This window comes from Charadrius vociferus, unplaced genomic scaffold (genome assembly GCF_000708025.1).
Source record: "Charadrius vociferus isolate BGI_N301 unplaced genomic scaffold, ASM70802v2 scaffold235, whole genome shotgun sequence".
Taxonomy (NCBI): domain Eukaryota; kingdom Metazoa; phylum Chordata; class Aves; order Charadriiformes; family Charadriidae; genus Charadrius; species Charadrius vociferus.
The window spans coordinates 1822401-1842555 of NW_009648536.1; the positions used below are offsets into that span (position 1 = coordinate 1822401).

The 20155-nt window shown below is 36.5% G+C and overlaps 1 protein-coding gene across 1 annotated transcript in view; it reads left to right on the forward strand.

Moving 5' to 3' along the window:
- The window catches only part of FANCC (Fanconi anemia, complementation group C), a 67795-nt gene that overhangs the window by 44091 nt on the left and 3549 nt on the right, over positions 1–20155 (forward strand). The window contains exons 7-12 of the mRNA XM_009885834.1: positions 269–425; positions 6461–6513; positions 9525–9624; positions 14084–14159; positions 14969–15050; positions 18461–18632. Coding sequence (XP_009884136.1) covers positions 269–425; positions 6461–6513; positions 9525–9624; positions 14084–14159; positions 14969–15050; positions 18461–18632 — 640 coding nt within the window. The remainder of the gene's footprint in view (positions 1–268; positions 426–6460; positions 6514–9524; positions 9625–14083; positions 14160–14968; positions 15051–18460; positions 18633–20155) is intronic.

Consider the following 20155-nt stretch of genomic DNA (forward strand, 5'->3'; position numbering starts at 1 on the left):
GCTTAAATCTTCCGCTTCCTTTTGCTAGGATCCATCAGAACAAAATTTTTAGGTTTTAAAGACATGTGGTAAAGTTTCATTTGTAGATGATGGTGATTCTCTGTTATTCTTTGCTGTTATTATTTGATATCTAACAGAGTACCGGAAACGAGATTTTCTATTTCGTGCTGCAGGTTGATCTTCAATGTGCTTTAAAAAAAAAAAAAAGGTACATTTTGGTCTCCCTTCCAGTTTCTCAGGGAAAACAGTATTTTTGTCTCTAAACCAGGAAGAAGATCTCCCTCCCTGAATCAGCTGTCTTCAGCCTCTGGCTTCGTCACTTACCAAGCCTTGAAAAAGCTACATTGCATCTTTTAGACCAACTGGTTTCCATTCAGTTGAATTCACTGGAAGAAGTGGCTTGTGTCATAAAAGACTCGTTACTGGTATGTGCAACATGTAGTACATTTGATACTGCTTTTTGGTGCTTCAGAAGTTACAGTGAGTTTTCAAATACGTCAGCATATTTGAGGGAAATGGCTGTCATGTGGCATATAATTTGCTAATGCAAAGGTAAATCATGAGTCTTGCAAACGTTACTAAATTTTAACTTCTACACTGAATGGGTAGAAGAGAAATAAGATTTCGTCCAGTGATGAAGAATGGATGGAGAGGACAATCTGACTGGTGGGGGCGCTGACTACCTGCCTCTGTCTTAAAAAATTATAAACTTTGGCCAGGAAGGATTTGAATCTGTTTTTACTTCAATCTCTGTGCCCTTGGGAGTTTAGCAGTTTAAACAATTGAAATTCCTTGTAGATTATTTTGTTATGGACTGCTTAGTTACTTAGTTTTGTTTGTAAACCTGAACAAAATTCTTAATACAAAACATTTGTTAAACTGTAATTAAAGTTTGTTTTCAAATGCTGTGTTATGCAGTGCACTGAAAATCTTTCCTATGACAAAACATGACACAATACCTTTTCCAAAATAATGAGCTAGTTTGCAACACTAAATGTAAATTTAGTTGTTAATTACAGTGTGAAATAGCGTGCGTGCTATGCATTTAAATTATATATTTCATAAAATGGATAGAATTAAAAAATGGCACATGGTGTCTTGTTTTCAGCCTATAAAGCTGCTTACAGAGCATGTTTTTTAGATAGGAAAAGGTTCTCTTTAAATATTCTTTCTTTTTAATTGAATCTGCAAATTTCTGTTTTAGGGATCCATTCTGATACTCGCAAATCTCGTAAATGCTTGGCGTCTACAGCACTTCATGTGTCATCTGGGGATCTAGCTATTCCAAGACAAGGCTATATACAAGGCCTGTGTCTAATTTTTCTGTATCAGATACACTGTGAATTGAACACAGTATGTGCTACCACATGTGGCTGAGGAAAAAAAATCATCTAGGTTATATATAAAAAGTAAATCTTTTGTTTTAATTATTGGTTTATTATTGTTTATTAACAATGCTCATATTTACCTTGTCTTCACATCCTGATCCCTGAAAAGAATGGAACATTACTCTGCTACCACACTTAGGTTGTCCTTACTTGCCTCTGCTCCAAAGACTTTGTGCTTTCAGAATTGGATATCCAGGATGGAAAGGCCAGTGCAGCAGCTTTGAGTGCTGATTTAGAGAGGACATCCTGTGGACAAGGAGTGGAATGAACGGAGGCCTAAGGAAGAGAGCAGTTGGAAGATGGGTGTTGCTGATTGATAGTCATTGATGAGAGGAAGGGTGCATAAATTGGAGGTGGAATACCAATTAAAAACAACAGGGTGAGAAGCTTCATAGAAGTGGTATAGAAGGAAAAGATTTGATCCAGATATTGTGATCCAGAAATAAATGATATTTTATACAACCTGCACATGGTACTATAAAGAAACTTGTGTGACATTGTATCAGTCAGCACTTTGAATCCAACAGTATGATTGCTGCTGGAAAGACAGGAAAGACATTTGAAATTTGACAAATATTCAAATGAAAGACATTTGAATATTTATTTAGGAATATGCCTATACATATTTTGGCAGTTGGATTATGGTACTTGTAGGATGTGACCTCCGTTTGCCTTATGGACATGGTAGTAAAAAGTGGAATCATGAGACAAAACTTGATTTATACATTTTTTTCTCTTTGGAAGCAAGCCTTTAAAGTACAAATAGGCAGAAATATGTTAGTGATTTGATTATAGTGTACAATACAAAGGAAGTTTCAATAAGCTCTTTCATAATTGCATTATCAGAGTAATTTATCTAAATAAAATACCTTGATACAGTAACCAAACTGTACATAAACTTCATAGAGATCTACAGTACCCAGATAGCTGTAAACCACTGTACTTCTATTATGAAAGAAGCTTGATATAAAATACTCTTGTATTTTAATTCCAAGAGTAATTGGAGTGTGATGGTGTACATGGTATGCTATTAAGTTTGTGCTTTGGAGGCTAAACTGGAATTAATATTGGAAATTCTATAGTTGTTTAGAAGTAATAAAAACAAGTGAAGTGACCGTCACAAATGGTCTTTTAGCTTCTTCAGAATTTGGTCAGTGAGTGGATGTCTTCCTTTCTGAAGTAACTTTAAGGTTTGTATGTGTGCGTTAACAACTAAAATTTAAATAAATACACATATTAGAATTTTATGCTTTACCAGAAATTATATAGATGAGTGTATAAACAGATTTTTAAAGCACTTGTATATAAAGAGAGATGTGAATTAATCAGTGTCAATTACAGTTTGTGTTCGGTTCTTAGATAGCTTTCCAAAGTAGTTTTATTTCTTTCAAAGTTATGTTGGAAGAGAAGTGCAATGGGTTGAGAGGTCTTAAAATTTCTCGGCTTCTCCTTTATAAACGATCAGTCATTGCTGCTTTTTAATTTTCCAGCTTGTCAGCTTTCCCGAGTCCAGCCCAGCATTGAAATTATGTTGCGCTCTGCTGTTAAAGCTCTAGCTGTTGGGTCTCCCTTGCTGTTATTTTCGCTACAGCATTACAGACCCAACACAGTTTTAGTGGGGGATACGGTGACTCTGGTATTGCCTGACAGGGTACCAAGTGGGAGACTGCTCTGGTTCCCATGCCCCTGCATTGCCCTCTTGCTGTGCCTTATCCCCAAGTTTTGAGTCTAGCTGGATCCATGCTCACCTTTCTGGGAGCTGTGCCAATGAAATAGGCATTAACGAGGGAGAAAGGAGGAAGGATAGGGAGAGAAAATGAGAAGTTTTTTTTTTCTTGTTGTTATACAGTCCAGCTGAGTTACAATTAGGTCCGTCAGTATTGCCTGTCTTCAAAACCTGTGGTGTTATGGTAAAATTTTTGAAGTAGTTGCACACTAATTTATTCATAATGTTGATGAATTCAGGAGCTTTTTAAACCTCTGTAAAAAGATGTTTGTGCTTTCAAAATAAGTGTATGCTTCAAAATAAAAATACATTTGGCACTTGGTATAAGAAAAAAATTAAGTGGCACTTCTTACTTTTAATTGGTAAATATAACATTCAGGAATACAGGTAAATATACAATTTGGAGATACAGACAACATTTTACATACAGCAGTGTAGTAGTTTCTTAAAGCTAGATGTGTTTAGCTGTGGAAGTGTTGTGTCTAATTAATTACATGTGAGTCTGGAAGTCGAGAACTTGTATTTGTGGTGTTACCACCTCAAATCTGTTGCAGTGTGATCTTGGGTACAATTTGTTTCTGTGCGTTTACCTTACTTGTGATTGTTACAGAGCTTTCTATGATGTGACTAAAACATAGTATGTGATTATGAACATGTTCCTCTTTGTGCCATTTACTTGCATCTTGTAGATACAAATGTATTTTTCTTATGTCTTTATTCAGGTCTTGGTTTGTATTGTAAATTAGTTGTTTAGGATTCTTTCTGATAATACAGATACAAAAGCAGTGTAGTTCCATAGAACTTGTGTATGTAATACTTTATGTTACAGTATATTTTTCCTATTTTGTTTCTTTCAAAAATCCCAGTGGTTTTGTGTGTGTGTTCTTTTTTCTGAAGAGGCAAACATTGTTAAAATATGTAATCATGATACCACACATGCAGCTCCAGTTCCCTGTGTTTGTCTCTCTTTGGTTTAGTGTGTGTTGTGCCATATGTGTTGTGCATGTTTTAAAAGTGATGGAACAAGCTCCTGGTAGACAGTATGCTTAGTTTGCTGAGCTTTCTGTGAAAAATATTGCACGGTCACAGACAAAATTATTAAAACATAAAATGCCTTTTATAATAAGGACATAATGTCAACAACATGAAAACCCTATGAGAATCACTCCTGAAATTTATAGTCCTTCCCAAACTCCAGAATTGCAGCTGGCCCACAGCAGAATTGTGCTACCTGCTCTAGTCCTGCTACACAATAGGCTCATCTTCAAATTGGAGACTATAATAGCATTCTTACTTTGAGTGCTTGCAAATTAATTCCATGCACTCCATTGATGAAAATCTTGTGGAATTCAGTGACAATGGTGGGGTTTAGTTTTTTGTGGGTTTTTTTTCCCCCCTTTTGAACACCAGTGATGAAATTAATATCAATTTCAGTATTGTAGTTTAAATACTAGGAGCTATTAACTGTGGTTTCTTGTAGTGAGTACTGTTGATTGCTGGTGTCTGGCAGGAAAGGGTGGAGGGTTTTTCATTGTTGCATACAGCACGTTTATTTTGGTCTTGTTCAAAAGAGCTATGATTTGATTTGATATGTGTGGCATCGTGTTGATGGATGCTTCCTAGTTTATACTCAGCTTGTCTAAGCAACATTGGGTTGGTACGTCATCATAGAAGTATGTGTTCAAAGGTAGGCAGAGTGTCTGAAAAGACAGCGGAGAAATGGAGAATTCGACCATTCAGCCCACAGGACTGAAAAACATACTTCTCACTTTCGGCTGTTTTCACAGAATTGCAGAATGGGTTAGGGTTAGGGTTAGGGTTAGCGTTAGCGTTAGGGTTGGAAGGCACCTCGAGATCGTCTAGGCCAAATTTTCCTCTTTTTTTTTAAACATAAGAGGTGAACATGTCCTTTTTAAAAAAAAAAAAAAAGAGGTGAACGTGTCCTTTTTGCCTTAGCTAGCCAGCTTTTCTTGTCCCTCTAGCACTGGAAGTTTGTAGATCAACCTTGCACCAAGCTGCATGCTGTTCTTCACACGTCCAAACCACTGTCTGTAAATACTCTGGAACACTAGATGGCATACGTTCAATAGGACAACTTAGCTACAGGCGTGTGACAGAGAAAAAGTGTGGTAAAACATGAAAATGAGGTGCCACCTAATATTTCCAGTATGGCAAAGACAACTGTGAGAAACAAGGAGCTTTTCAAGGAGCTTTCCTAGGCAGTTTGTGTTAAAGGTTGTCTGTTTTCTGGGTTTGTCACATAGGGATCATATAAAGTCCTCATTCTATCTGTGTGCACTGAAAAAGAAAAACATTCTATTCTATTTGTTACTTTTTAGCTTGAAACAAAAGTGTGAAAGTTTTCTTTGGAGTAGTGTGTCAGGCACTAAAAGCTGTTAGAATAAATGCCATTTATAAATCCTATTCCTTCCATCATCCTGAAGTTTATAGAATGCGTTTTACTAAACATGTTAGATTGTTCAAGAACTATATTCTTATCAAATCTTCAGGTGCTGACTTTAGAAACACAAAGCATGAATTTTTTTTTTAACAAAGATAACAAATATATTCCCCCTCCAAATATACTTTGGGGGATGCGTAAGCAGTTTTTTTTCTTGGTTCTCTGTAAAAGCCTAATAAATCTTAGAATTTTAAGAATATGGGATTAGAAAGTAGTGTGTTTACTAGTGCATGTTTAATACAACAACTTTCTTAAAACAGTCTTTTGTGTGGTAGCATGATAAAAATCTTCACTAGTTCAACAAAAAATTTGGTGCACCGAGATATTTAGCTTGTACTAGCAACTCCGAAATTCACAGAAGAAGATAATACAGTGAAAAAATGTGTTGGACCAAAATGTGTGTGGTAGTGTTAAAGACAGGTGATAAAATAAAATAAATTTCTGGAATTTAATTTTGAAGATGTAGCAAGAATCTCAAAGCATATCCAAAAGGGATATGTCTGTGAAGAGGAGAGAAAAGCTTTTTGTAACTCTGCTCCCTGTATCTTGCCTCCAGCAACTGCGTGCAACAGCCTGTTCTTTCTATATGCCACCTTCAGTATTGTTAGTGATTGTTGTCATAAACAGTTTGGGATCCCAGGTGTTTGCATTTGTCAGCTGTTTAGCCTGCTTGGTATTACTGTGGATCTCCTTCCATGACTTTGATACAGTTATTTTGAAGAACCTAATCCTGAGAAAATCTGAGGATTTACTAAGAGTTGATCTGACATTTACAGTTTAATAATTGCAGTGTAATAGCATCCATGAGTTAAGCTGTAAATTATACAGTGGCAGTTGAATTGTTTCTTATTAATGACTAATTTTATTTCATTTGTTTATCAACAGCCACAAGCAGCAAGCCATCCTGCCATTTTCAGAATTGTTAATGAAATTTTCAAGTAAGTTTTGAAATTATAGTGGGAAGTGTTTCAAATTATCAGTTTAAACATTGAGGTTTTCCTCATGAGAAGGAGTATTATAATCTGGGATGTAGTATCATTTCAGGATGCCTTTTTCTTTAGCTGTGTCTATTAGCGTCCCCTTCTGTGTAACATACTGCAAATAATGAAAAATGTTAAAAATCACGTGAACTTTACATAAAAGTAACATTGTAATATAATTGACAGTTGACTACATTGTATTTTAACCTTTAAAATTTATAATTTATTTAGTACTTTGGTAGAGATTTGTGGTTGAAATACGATTTTGAGGTGAAAAATAAATGCTGAAATGGCTTGGCTCATGCTGGCCTGAAGATGGAATTTATCTAAAACGTTTGCACTAACCAGTGTAGCCTCTTTTACGTTATGTTAATAGTCTTCAGGATTGATATGAGATATGCTCTTAATGGCATTAAACTATTGATCTGCCTGTTAATAATGAGTTTGGGTTTGAATGCATTAAGATTATTTTGAAGCAATAGATATCGTTTACCACATGGGGGCTTCCAGTCCTTTGTACTCTGTTTTCAGTTGCTTTTTCTCTTTACTTTGCTTGACTTATGATATTGTCATTCTTTTTAAGTAGATCTACTGACAGGTTTATCAGTATTACAGTTCCAATACAACAATAACGTGTTTAGTGACTGACATTCTTTGTCCATCGAGTGTTTTCCTTCCTAAGAAAAAAGGACTCCCAGGTGCAAGTGTCTGGGGGCATTTGTGCCTCTATGAGCATGTTAAGGTTTGTGCAGGCACTAACAGAAGGGTCTTTGCTGTAGAAACTGTAGACGGCTGTGTTGTGACAGTGGAACCACCCAGCAGCTATTGCTACACCCGTCCTTTCTGTTGCTGTGGTCCAGCATCTGAGCACAGCTGGCATTTGCTGAATAGCTGAGACCAGTCGCTTTCCCCAAGCAAAATGCTGTTGGAAACTGATGCGACTTCAACAGATCTGTACTAATGTCTTAGGCTGTGTATTGTGATGGTACACGAGACAAAATTTGTTCAAGCTTCTTGGCTTATTTAGAGTCATGGTATAAAAAATATTTTCAAAAAATGACATGGGACTACATAACCCTTCTGCACCCTTTCCGTTTGGTAGACAGTAGAAATGGATGAGATGCTGTTTCTCAGATAATGCAGGACTTTGTCAAGCAGAGTATTTCCTAATAAAACTTCACACTTGTATTAATGTTCCAAATCATCTTAGAAATTCATCATGTTTTCCTGTTGCTCAGCCTTCATTTCTGCTGCCTTGTTTGCTTTCCATTGTTTCTACTTAGTATGCTTCTTCCTCTACATTGTTGGTATTAAACCCTTATGTTTTAAAAATACTGTGTTTCAGGTCTTGTGAAGCTGTGTATGTTAGCTGGCTTTTGCAGACCAGTTGGTTTCTGCCAGTTGGTTTCTGCAGCTTTGTGTTTGTGTTTGTGTTCATTTTGTTGTATTTCTCTGGCATCCTTCCAATTATTACCAAGTGATGTGCAGACACTAAGATACTGTTTAGTCACATGGGAAATTTTAGAAAGCTGCTGATAAGGAACTTGTACTTCATTTCTTTGAAACTGTGTTATGTTTCTACACCTGGCAGAAAACTCTTTTTATTTTGGGGGTTAATATTCTGTTAGAAGCACAGATCTAAGCATTGTGTCTCTTTCAGGAATAACTTTTCCTGCTATTTGCATGCTTTTTATTGAGGTTGATTGTGCTAAACGGTTTTATCTCAGGGATATTAACTTGTGTTTTTATTTCCCAAGAGGAAGCTTATTTTGTTGCAAAGTGTGTCTGTGCAGAACTCCACATAGCTAGACTGTTTTCAGTTTCTGTGTACTATTTCTTGTGTTTGTATCAGTGATTATATGTGCCCGTAGTTTTGTGAAATTTCTCTGTTACAGTAGTTAGCCATTCTTATCTTTTAGATCATTATGGGAAGAATGAAACAATTCTCTAATAAAAAGCTTATATCTCAGTGGCAGCTTGCTTTTAACATTTTTTTTTCTCCTTACTATTATATGTCTTTCAAATAACAGAGTGAAAATTACACTTTGCTGCCCATATACTCCATTTGCTCAAGGTTATGCTATGCCCTATGGAAGGCCAGTTGAAGCATTCACCTTCCTGAACCTCCAGAATGGAGTTTATGATTCCACCTTTGAAAGCGCATTGGAATGCATTGGTCCCTAATTAAATCTGTAGCAATTACTGATCTAAAGCACGCCTTTGGTATACACTCATTTCTGTTTGTGCTTCTGATTCATTGCTTAATGATCACTAAGGAACCACAGTGACTGGAGCAGCAGCTGTATTATTTAAGTTCAGTCTCCTTGTGTAGTTTTTTTAAATATGTAGCTTTTAAATTTGATCATTTGTTTGTTTGTTTTTTTGTTTCTCGGGGTCCAGAAGGAGTGTTATATTTAACAGTTTAAGTCAAGTTGGATTTTGGGGGAGGTTGTTTTTGTTTCTGGGTTAGTTTTTTTCTGCGGTTGTATATCCCAGGATATTTTACTATATTGTACTTTCTCCTAATTTGAGATGGCTTGTGGGATGCAGTCCCACAAAGAACTAAAGTATGCTTAACTGTAGGCATGGGAATAGTTGCTCTGAACTCAGTAAGACTGTTCAGATACCAAATTTGCCTAATAAAGTTGCGGTAGTCTCTTTTTTAATTTTACACTTTTTTCCCCTATTGGTAGGGTAAGTTATGTGTATCTGCATGTATATTGTATATACTTACTAAATCTAGTTTGTTTGTAGGCATTGGATATGGGTTTTTTAAAGTAAAAATAAAATTTAAAAATCCCACAAAGTTAGCATTTCTATCAGTTTCCACACTGGCATAATGAGCTCAGACACAGCTTGAATCTACAGCATACAAAGAATGTACCTTTTTTTTCTTTATTTCAGTTAACAGTGGTGTGATGGACAGATTAATTATCTGATCTGTCTTAATCTGACTTTCCAATGCTTAGGAATGCACTGCTGGAAACTGCTGGAACTCCAGAAGTTATGACCATAATACAGGTGTTTACACAGCTCTTCCTTCAAGCTCATCAGAATGAAAACAAGCAGGTTAGTCAAGATCTTTTTCTTGATGTTTCTTTTCAGTAAGAAGATATGAAATTTCACAAGAAAAGAACAGTTCTACTGTTAAGTATCGTGATTGAATATAATGAGCTGAATAATAGCATCTCTCTACAGCTGTATATACATGCCAAAGTTCAGTTCAAACATTTTCACCTGTGAATAAAATTAATAGTGTGAAACCAATATGTAAGAGCAATTTACCTGACTACCCTGAGGTAATCCTGCGACCTAAACTGTGATTTTCACAGGGGCAGTTCCCCTGGTGCTGAAGTTTCTGCCTGTATAGTGAACATGATCATGATCATCCATCTTTGATAGAAAGGATGAAAAACTTTAGCTGCATTTTTCTTTTGCCGTAGCGGGGTTTCTGATAATAAATGAAACAGAGATAGTAACCCCATCCCCATTCCCCCAAATAATTGTAAGCAGGACACCAAGTAGTCAGATTTGCTTGTTCAAAAGGTAAAAGACACAGAACACGCACTGGTTTCAGTTTCTGGTCTTTACCAGTGGCCTCTCAGAAATCTTTCCTCAGTCTCAGGCTTCATATTTCCCAGTTTAGTGTCTCTTCTTGTGTGTAGATTTTTATACAGATCTTACTGAACTGAATTAAGTAGAATTACTTTTGTATGTACTAATTTAAACAAAAGCAGGATCATTTTCTCATTTTTAAATTTCAAAATGGAGATATGAAAAGGTTGTCTTGTTCATAGGTTGCAAACTTCTTTTCAGGTTCCCAAATCACTGTCATTTCACATCCTGACCATTTTGACTGGTTATTTAACTCCAGTTCATATGATATAAGTTTGGAAAGTATCCTATAATTTAATAGCTTTCATTTTAGACTTAAGAAAATCTCTAGTTCCTTTGATTTTTGCATCTTTTGGGGGAGATGGTAGTTAAGAAAATGTTGGGACTTCTTGGAACTTGTGACGTACTGGCCTTTAATTAGCAGTGTGATTGAATCTGTCTTCTAGTTTCAGGCAATATGAATTAAGGATGAAACTGCAGCTGTCTTGCTTAATATGTAAGTGCTGTGCCTGTTAATTTTATGCCACCCTGACTACCTGGCAGCAGCACACTGTGTAGCCCCAGGTTGGGGCAACAGGGTGGAGAACACAAGTAAAGATTCCACATCCATCAGACACTCAAGAGCTAATGCTGTTGCGCAGGTGCTGCATTTGCTCAATGGTAGGGTGAAAGTCCTACAACTGCTGGCATTGTGACATGGACTATTGCCTGCTTTTTTGAAATGATTTTAAATGTTGAGTTTCCTCTATTTAGTTCGTATACAGTTTAATTTATGGGCTCTAATTAAGGTATATCTTCAATATTAGAATTTAAAATATCTTGTTTCACCGTTTATGAATCAATCATAATGTTAACTGACAGTTGGAGTGAAAAAATGGAGGCACAGACTGCTTCCTACACTTTGTTTAAATCAGTCAGATCTTATTTTTCTGCCGTACCAATATAATATATATTCATAAGGCACCCATCTTTGTAGTATCTGAGCGCCCTTCACAGGACATAATGTGCTCCATTAACATTTCACAGAGGAATCGTAAAACCATTAATGACAGAGGACAAAAAGGGTTCTGGCTGGGTCGTCTGAGACCTTAGGAATTTATAGTAGTTAATTGAAAAAAGGCTAGGCAAACAGTTGTGTCCACAAAATTTTCAAAAGAACCAGGTCATGTCTGGCAGCCGCACAGGTTTGCAAGGTAGGAGGAGAACAATTTTCTATTGCAATGTGGCAGCTGTCAGAAATAGCTGTCTTTTCTAATAACTTTGTAGACCATTTAGAGAGAACAAGGCTTGGCGAAAAAAGATGAAGAGTGTGAGAAAACAGTGCTATAGGGTTTAGCTATGTTTTGGGAGACTGAAAAAGGTATAATTGGAATATGACATTTAAACCTACTTAGGAAAAAAGACCATTTGTGTAGTCATTGAATAAGAAATTTAAGAATGGGTGTGCTGAGATTGCTGTTGGAGTAATACTCTCCGTGTTTTGTACAAGCAGATTTCTTTCAAGTTTGTGATGGTAGTGAAAGCTGACCTAAGGATATTTGGGTCATGTTACTTGTAAATTTATGAACTTAAAGTTCATGTTTTTGTTTGATGGAAATTATAAATTCTTCTGGGATTATTTTCCCTTGATCATTTCAGAATTATCAGTGGTTTTCACCTGGGAATTTTGTTTTAAATAGCTGGAGAAGCATTTTAAGCTGGTGTTCAACTTTTATTTCCATCATGGCAATTATTATAACCAGCCATATCCAAACTCGTTCTGTCTCTTTGTACATTGTTTTGCACTTTGTGATGGTTTATGCAAGGAAAGAACTGCCTAAAATACTGCGTTTGTATGTCAGGAAGCAGACATGTTTTGCTTTGCTTAAACAGTATGCTGAAAACTGGTTTTCACTTAGTTTACAATACTTTTTTCGTATGTAACGCATGCTGTGGGTTGTCTTGGCTACTACTAACTGTGTCAAGGGCTGCTTTTTCATGGGGATTTTTTGTTCAAGCTAATTGGCTATGTGCATACTTTAGTATAGGGATTAATAATTTTTAATTAATGTAATTCTACTTGACAAGTAGACTTTTAGAGTCTTACCATACCAGTGATACATAGACTGAGAATACTGTATATATTAGTGTGCTGTAATTTCAGTTAACTGTTGTTTGCAGAACAAAAAAATTAGTAGAGAAAGAATGTGTTGTTCCATTTGTTTATAAAATGCGTGCATGTATATCCCAAAAGAAATGAGTAACTAAATACAGTCTCCATTGGATTTAGAAATTTATCACATTTCATGGAGTCTGTATTCCCAGTCTGTGTTTCAAGAGATGATCTATTTGCTAAATAGTCTCTTGTTCCTAAAGAAAGGAGATAGAAGAGTTCTAAGGTCATTGGTATGGAGACTTGAAGACTGAAATAACAGAATCATAGAGTGGTTGAGGTTGGAAGGCACCTCTGGAGGTCACCTTGTCCAACACCCCAGCTCAAGCAGGGCCACCTGGAATCAGTTGCCCAGGACCATGTCCAGTTAGCTTTTGAATATCTCCAAGGACTGAGACTCTACAACCCCTCTGGGCAACCTGTGCCAGTGCTTGGTCACCCTCACAGTTAAACACCAAAAAACCCCACCCAAACCCCATGTTTTCTGATATTCAGACAGAACCTCTGGCTCCTTGTACTAAGGAGCCTAGAACTGGACATAGTACTCCAGGTTTGGCTGCTGGAGTGGCGGCTCACCAGTGGTGAGGAGAGCAGAAGGATCACCTCCCTCAACCTGCTGGCAAACCTTTGCCTAATGCAACTCAAGACACCATTAGCTGCCTTTGTGGAAAGAGCACATTGCTGGCTTATGTTCAACTTGGAGTCCACCAGGACCCCCAGGCCCATTTCTGCAAAACTTCTTTCCAACTGGTTGGCTCCCAGCATGTACTGGTGCCTGGGGTTGTTACTTCCCAGGTGCAGGACTGTATACTTTCTCCTTGTTGAACTTCATGAGACTCCTGTCAGCCCATTTCTCCAGCCTGTCAAGGTCCTTCTGGATGGCAGCATGACCCTCTGGCGTATCAGCCAGTTCTCTCAGTTTTATGTCATCAGCAGACTTGCTGAGGGAACACTGCCTCATCATCCAGATCATTAATGAAGATGTTAAAAAGGAGTGGACACAGTATTGACCCCTGGGTTGTATGCTAGTTACTGGCCTCCAGCTAGACTTTGTGTCAATGATCACCACCCTCTGGTGACCCACCTCAAAGGGAATTCGTATTGTACTTCCACATGCATGGTACACATTAGACGTGCCTGTTGTAGATGTTTGCAGAACAAAATGATTAAGGGTATGCTGCTGCTAGTCTCAATTACACAAGCAGCAATGTTCTCATTATACAAATTGCATGTACCCAGATAAATAGAGGACAAATACATTATCTATGATTACCCTACCTTGTGCTGAATCGGATCCTAAGACTTTTAGGTTTCCGTTTTTGAACATAAGGCAATAATCTACATCACACTCTCAGATTTTGTAGCTGTTATTGGTTTCCAGTTTAATATGATCTGTGAACTTGTTTACACTGGAAAATGAAATTAAACCAATTAGTGTCTCTTTTAACCTTTGCATATTAAGAATGAAGAGTTTTGTGATTACAGGGAAAAAGCCTAAGAATATTAAGATGTAATTTTCTTAATACTCTGAATCTCTTTTCATACAAGTATTTTAAAAATCCATAAATAATTACTTTTTTGTAAGCAAGCTTTTCCTAAATATCCGCTTCTTTCTTTATGCAAAATCCTAAAATTAAGTGTAGAGTTACTTTTGTGTTCTCTTGCTTTAGTCTGTATTACTACCTTAAATGAGATTGATTGTTGTGGGTTTGTTCTGTAAACTGACCAGTAAGCTCTTAAAATAATGATTTTGTATCTTAGCATAAATTTCCACTGAAGTCCTACTTCCCTTACCATCACCAGCCTCTTGTAACAGCTTTACTCAGACGTCCTGTTGGTAAGTTTCTTCATGAAATATTTGCAGCATTAGCCAGCCTGCATGATCTGTATATGTCTTAAAATAACTTTAAAAAGGATGAAGACAGAATTTTGCCATTTCCTAAGTAGGGTGTGTAGACTTAGCAATTTTAATAATATTCTTTTAATGTATTTTTTTACAGGAACATCTAATTCTTATGTAACAATAACACAGATGTAACTTTAGAGAAAACTAAACCAGAAGTGAATAACAATGAAAGAGTGCATAATTTTGTAGGAATGAAGACAAGTTACTGATATTGTAAAAATACTAAATATTCTTATCTTTATAATAATAGTAATTTTGATTACGAAAATTTTCATATGTATATTACAAGAAATAGCCTTGCTGTTTGTCTCGGAAGCTTGAATTCTGCTGATCTTTTAGATTGCAAACCTAATACTTTTTTTTTCAGGTTTCCCATTTTTATAGATCAAGAAGCAACTGCTCAATATGGTACAGTTTTTCACGAGCAATAATTTCAGCTCAGTACAAGAGCCTCTAAGAATGTTACTCTACTGATTATATATTAATATGAGGTAGCATTTACACAAGGCTGTATCAGCCTCATTTGGATATTCCTAGCTGTACTTCCTCACACGGCTTTGTCAATGAATTGTTCTAAGAAACACAGCAGTAGGTATTGTTGAAAATTGGGAAATTTTAAATGCTTTGTGATAACTGAATCAAGTTGCACAAACTTTAATGCTATCTTAATAATTTCACTGTTCTGTTCTGGTTGGACAGACTAGACTTTTATGAGTTTTATTTTCATCTTCCCTCCTCAGAACTGCCAACTACACACTGGCCTCAACACTTGAAACACATTTCGAATATGCTCAAAGAATTAGTAGAAGATACAACCATTACGTAAGCAGTATTATATTTTCCAACATTTGTCCTTTGCATATGTTACTTTGTGAAAAGTATGTAATTTGAAGTCTTCAGTGGCTACATCTCATAATTTTCTTATTACTCTCTGAATAGAATTTGTTTTAAAGAATAGGACTTAGATTACTAACTTTGTAGTGTCTATAGACTTGACCAATAAGCCTCTGACTAAACAAAATCTTGTCGTTCTTTTAATTTCAGCAAACAGCTAGCTGTATAACAGAAATGCTTACTTCCCTACTCTCCCATTTCTCCCCCAAAACTTTAAATACTGATTCTGGATTGAATAATAAAAGAACTCTTCCAACCAGAAAAGCAGCTAATATTTTGTGAGTAGTTATGTTTTACGAAGGAGATTGTATTGGCTTTCTGCAAGCTTACGCAAACATCCAAACTTCTTGATTTCTTTTCTTAAAGATATGACTGCTAGACTGTAGTATTGTTTCTTCTATCTTCATCTTCGAGCTGACATCCCATGTTTCTGACTTGTTACCCTTAGCCTTTTTTTGTCCAAATAGTTGCTATAATGAATGATAGTGCTTGTCTACATGCATTCTGCTTTGGTAGTAGTTGCTGTAGGACTATATGAAAAGAATGAAAAAAGATACATCTCTATCTGTTGCTGCCCTGTAATTCTTTCTTATCAGGTGTGTGATGAGACCTGATTCATCTCAAACTTTAATATGAGTCGGCTGAGATCTTCTCCGCGAGTGAGCTTTCCAAAGAGTATCGAACAGCTTTTAAATGGAAAGAAACCAATTTCATTTTGATTTAAAACTGGAAATATTTCAATAGAAAAATGGAATGCCTAGGCCAGATAGTCTTGCAAAGCAAGGTACCCAACTGTCCCCCTGTGTCCTGGAAGGCAGATACTTGCATCCAGTCTTGGTTTTGGTTAACTCATGGAGGCTTTTGTTTGTGTTGAGTGGCAGACAAAAGCTTTTCGCTGTTCCCTCTGAGGACGGTCTGTCTGCTGGCAGCTTCTCACTTTTTGTATGAGCTGCAGTTCAGTGCTATGTTTCACCTGTTCATCTCTGAAGTCTGTCAAACCTTTCCGCCCTTGGAGTGTGACCAGTAGCTGACCCTGGCTTCTTAAAAAAAGACATAACTCAAACTTAGAACAAATAAATAAAACAAATATCATCAATCATATTGTGTTACAATATTAGAAACATGTCTGTTCTCCTTTTGTTGCCTAGCCCTTCCTTGACTTATATTGTCTTTTTCCCCCTTTCCTTTGATAGTACACTAGTTTGAATAGTATTGTACTTGCCAGAATATCCTCTTACTTCCTTTAGAACTCATGCAACAATTATGTTTTCTACCAAATCCCTCTCAGTTACAAAGAAAATGGATCTGGCTTAAGGTTTTAAATACTAATATCCATGAGGAAACTGTATTAAATTTTCTTTTGTTGCTTTATTCCTGATTCTGCATCCTTTCTACTTGATAAGATTAACAGAGGAGCAAAAATACTACTATACAGCGTATCATCTTGCTTCTTATAGTCAGTGCTCTGTTTATATAGCTTGTTTTTCAATGGTTTTCCTTTACAGAAAATTTAAGTCTTGTGCTTTCTGTGTACTTCTAACCAACAGATTGCTTCTGTGCCATTTTTTATTATTATATGTAGTCATCTCAGTGAACAGGAGATATTATGTCACGTTTTATATACCCATTGAGCTAAACACTTCTAGTCATAAATACTGTCAATATTACCCTAAGTATAGTTATCTGTTTTCAGTAATTAACTTCTAATTAAATTTCATCTTTGGTTGTACATCAGTGGGTTTCAGAGCTAGCCTAGCCGCTTACATTGTCACAGCATTGAATTATGGTCAGATAAGTAGATTATTTTGCTGAGGAGAGGGCTGTTGTTCTAGGCACTATCACATTTGTTTTTTCAAAGGTTTTTAATGTTGCGTTTCCAAATTCTAGTATTTTCAAAGACTTTACCAGTGCTGATCCTGTTCCTTTATCTAAGGAATTTTGGTCTCAGATTTTGTCACACACCTCTAGTTCCCTGCAGTCTGGGCTATCCTGCTACCCCTCCAAAAGCTCTGGAATATCAACAATGATGACTTTTATAGCTGTCTCCTCAGTACTTTATTTTCTCTCTGTGACTCTGTGTCAGCCTCTTATGTCTGATGTCAGTGATCGTGCTTATCCAAAAATACTGATGTGGTGGATTTGTGTCCTAGGAATGGGATTTTGAGACCCGAGGTTCTGTGGCATATACACAATATAATTTATAGGATCAATAATTTCTGGGACACCTGTAGACTATATCAGTCACCAGACTTCAGACATAGAATACTATCTGCACACATCACACCTTCATCGATAAAACTATGCCTTCCACTTATTCAGAAAGTTTTAAAGATAAAGCAGTTTTTCCAACTATGACCTTGTCATGTTCTTCAGATGATGTGATGGTATCAGACAACTTCATCAACTCATGACATTTCTAAGATCTCTTGGAGTTTACTGGGAAGTGTGGCACAGTAGCTCTTGGAGTCCCCAGGAATAAAACATAAGAAAAACCTCTAATTCTTCAAATTTTTGCCAAACTTAATAGGAATAATTGTTCCAGTTTCTTAATCTCCTTCCAGCTGTACTTCTGTCTGTCCTTCCTTCCACTCTCAGTTTGACTTTTTGCTTTGGAGACCCCTACCATTACTTTGCATGTCCCCATTATTTTTTTTTCCTTTAGTCATATCTTAAATTTAGAAGAGTACATGTGAGAAAGTGAAGAGATGAGCTGTGGTCCATTCTCACCTTTCTTTTCCTACTGCAGTAACCCACTTGTAAATACCTTCAAAATTTTCATTAGAGAGGACCTTAATTTTAAAGAGTCAGCAGATAAATATCCTTAAAAACTTCACATTTAGTCCATCTAAATGTAATTCCTCATGAATTACCAAAAAACATATGCCCCATGAATTACCGAAAACTAGAACATAACCTGGAAAGCACCAGAGAGAAACTGGAAGACAATATAAGGCAACAGTATGTTAGAATGTAACACTTGAGATACAATTTAAAGTTTTGAACATCCTTACACTGGAGGGTATAAATGATAAGGTTTATTAAAATATACATCATAAAATTACATAGTATTTTGTCTCAGTTTATTAGAAACTGGTGATATGCATAGTCTATTCTACTGACAAAGGGAATCTGTTGGTAGCACAGGGTTGTCTCATTTGATCATGACTGCAGATAATAGAGTATTACATGAGTGTGTATGCTTATCAGGTAAGGCATTATCTGTTGAAGAGTGGTTTAACTATTTTTATTTTCATGCCAGCACCCTTTGAAGTTAACTTAAGACATTTAAAAGTGTTAAGTAACAAGAAATACTTAGTTGTATCTTTGTAATTTTCCAGATCTCTTGCTGACCTTTTTGAAATCTGGTTTTTGGTTGCTCGTTTTGGAGAATGGATGGATATTGCAGCAGAACAATTACTGAAGGCTCCGGTAGAACCAGATGCTTTGCTGTGGCTGCTGGCATTTTACTACTGTCCTCAGAATGAAAACCAACAAAGGACTCAAACTATGGTGGGTAAAGTAGTGATAGTAAGCAGCAATAAGCAGTCAATAGACTGCTTATATGATATTGCCATAAAACAAATAGTGCACACCAGAACAAATGGAGAATGTATTAGCTTTACAAGGTCTCCTGGAAATTGTGTTGCAGTGGAGAAGTTGAAAGAGAATTGTTGTGGATTTCCTTTGTGACATCTAGAAAACATTTTTGCTCTTTTTAAAGTATATTATGTAGGTTAGAACCTTCTTGGCTTTCTTTTGCATATCTTGTGTGCTTTTAATCACAAGTAAAACTACTCTAGGAATGGTATTTTTTGAATCACTGTGTGACAAAATTCAGCATCCCTGTGTTATGGCATCTTCTGAGAAGGAAACACAGGAGAAATCACAACAGCAGGCAAAGCAGTATAGATATTTACCAGATACAGCCTTGAAGCCTAACCTTGCCCATGTATTCTGATTTCTTTTCCATATCTTTACTGATTTTTGGCATGTATGAGATTGTAACAAGTGTGTTATGTTCCTACATGCTAGGTTTCTAACAGAAGGAAGCACTCTTCTAACCTCATGCACTGTACTGCACGAAGAGTGCTGTGTGTCTGTGTATGCATGCAAATACGTGAAAGCCTTTAATTTAGAGATGTTATGCAAGTTTGAACTAGCCCAAGCAATCTGATCTACAAAGCCCGGATTCAAAATCTGGCTGCAGCATCTCTAGTTTTCCTTAATTCAAAAACCAATTCTGTTTGATTTAAAAATGCATCTCAGTACACCGCGCTTGTAAAACGTCATACTTTTTTACATCTAATGGTCAATGTACAACAGTGTGTTCTGCAATACTCTATTTCCTTCCCTTCTCCTCCTGCCACCCCGATGTCACTACAAATGCAAGCTTACATCCCAATCAATTTTAATTTTTTTTTCCTCTTTAATTTCTTTTTGTCTAGGAGCAGGGGTGGGATGGTGGCTGAGCAGAGTTAGGTTAGAGCTACAGTGAAGTAAGGAAACCAGGGTTGTTTTTAGAATGCAGTTTTGGGCAAGAAGGCAATACCTAAGCAATAAACATGAGTGAATGAAACTGAAGGACTATAGGTGCAGATGTATGTATGGAACATTGTCCTAACTCCAACACCACAGAATGAAACCACATTGTCCCATATATAAAATTATCTCCCTGTGTGTCCCCTATTCTATCAATTTGTTATTCTGTCATAATGTGTGATAAACTACAGTGGGAAAAAAGCTTTTTCACTGACAGCCTACATAGTTACTCATCTTGTCCCAGAGGTCTAATATTTCAGTTCATTAGGATTCTTTTCTTTAGTTACTTCAAGTAAGACTTTTTCCACAGGTCGGGCTACTTCAGAAGCGTTCCTGCAGTTCATGCAAAGCTTCTGCCTTTAGTTAGATATTTGCTTTTTCTTTTAATTTGTCCTTTGGCAGGTTAGCTCTCAGCTCCTTCACATGGAATGGTTTCCTCCTCAACTCCTGCACTTTTCACCAGTTGAGGATTAAGATGGGATGGAAACTTCTGG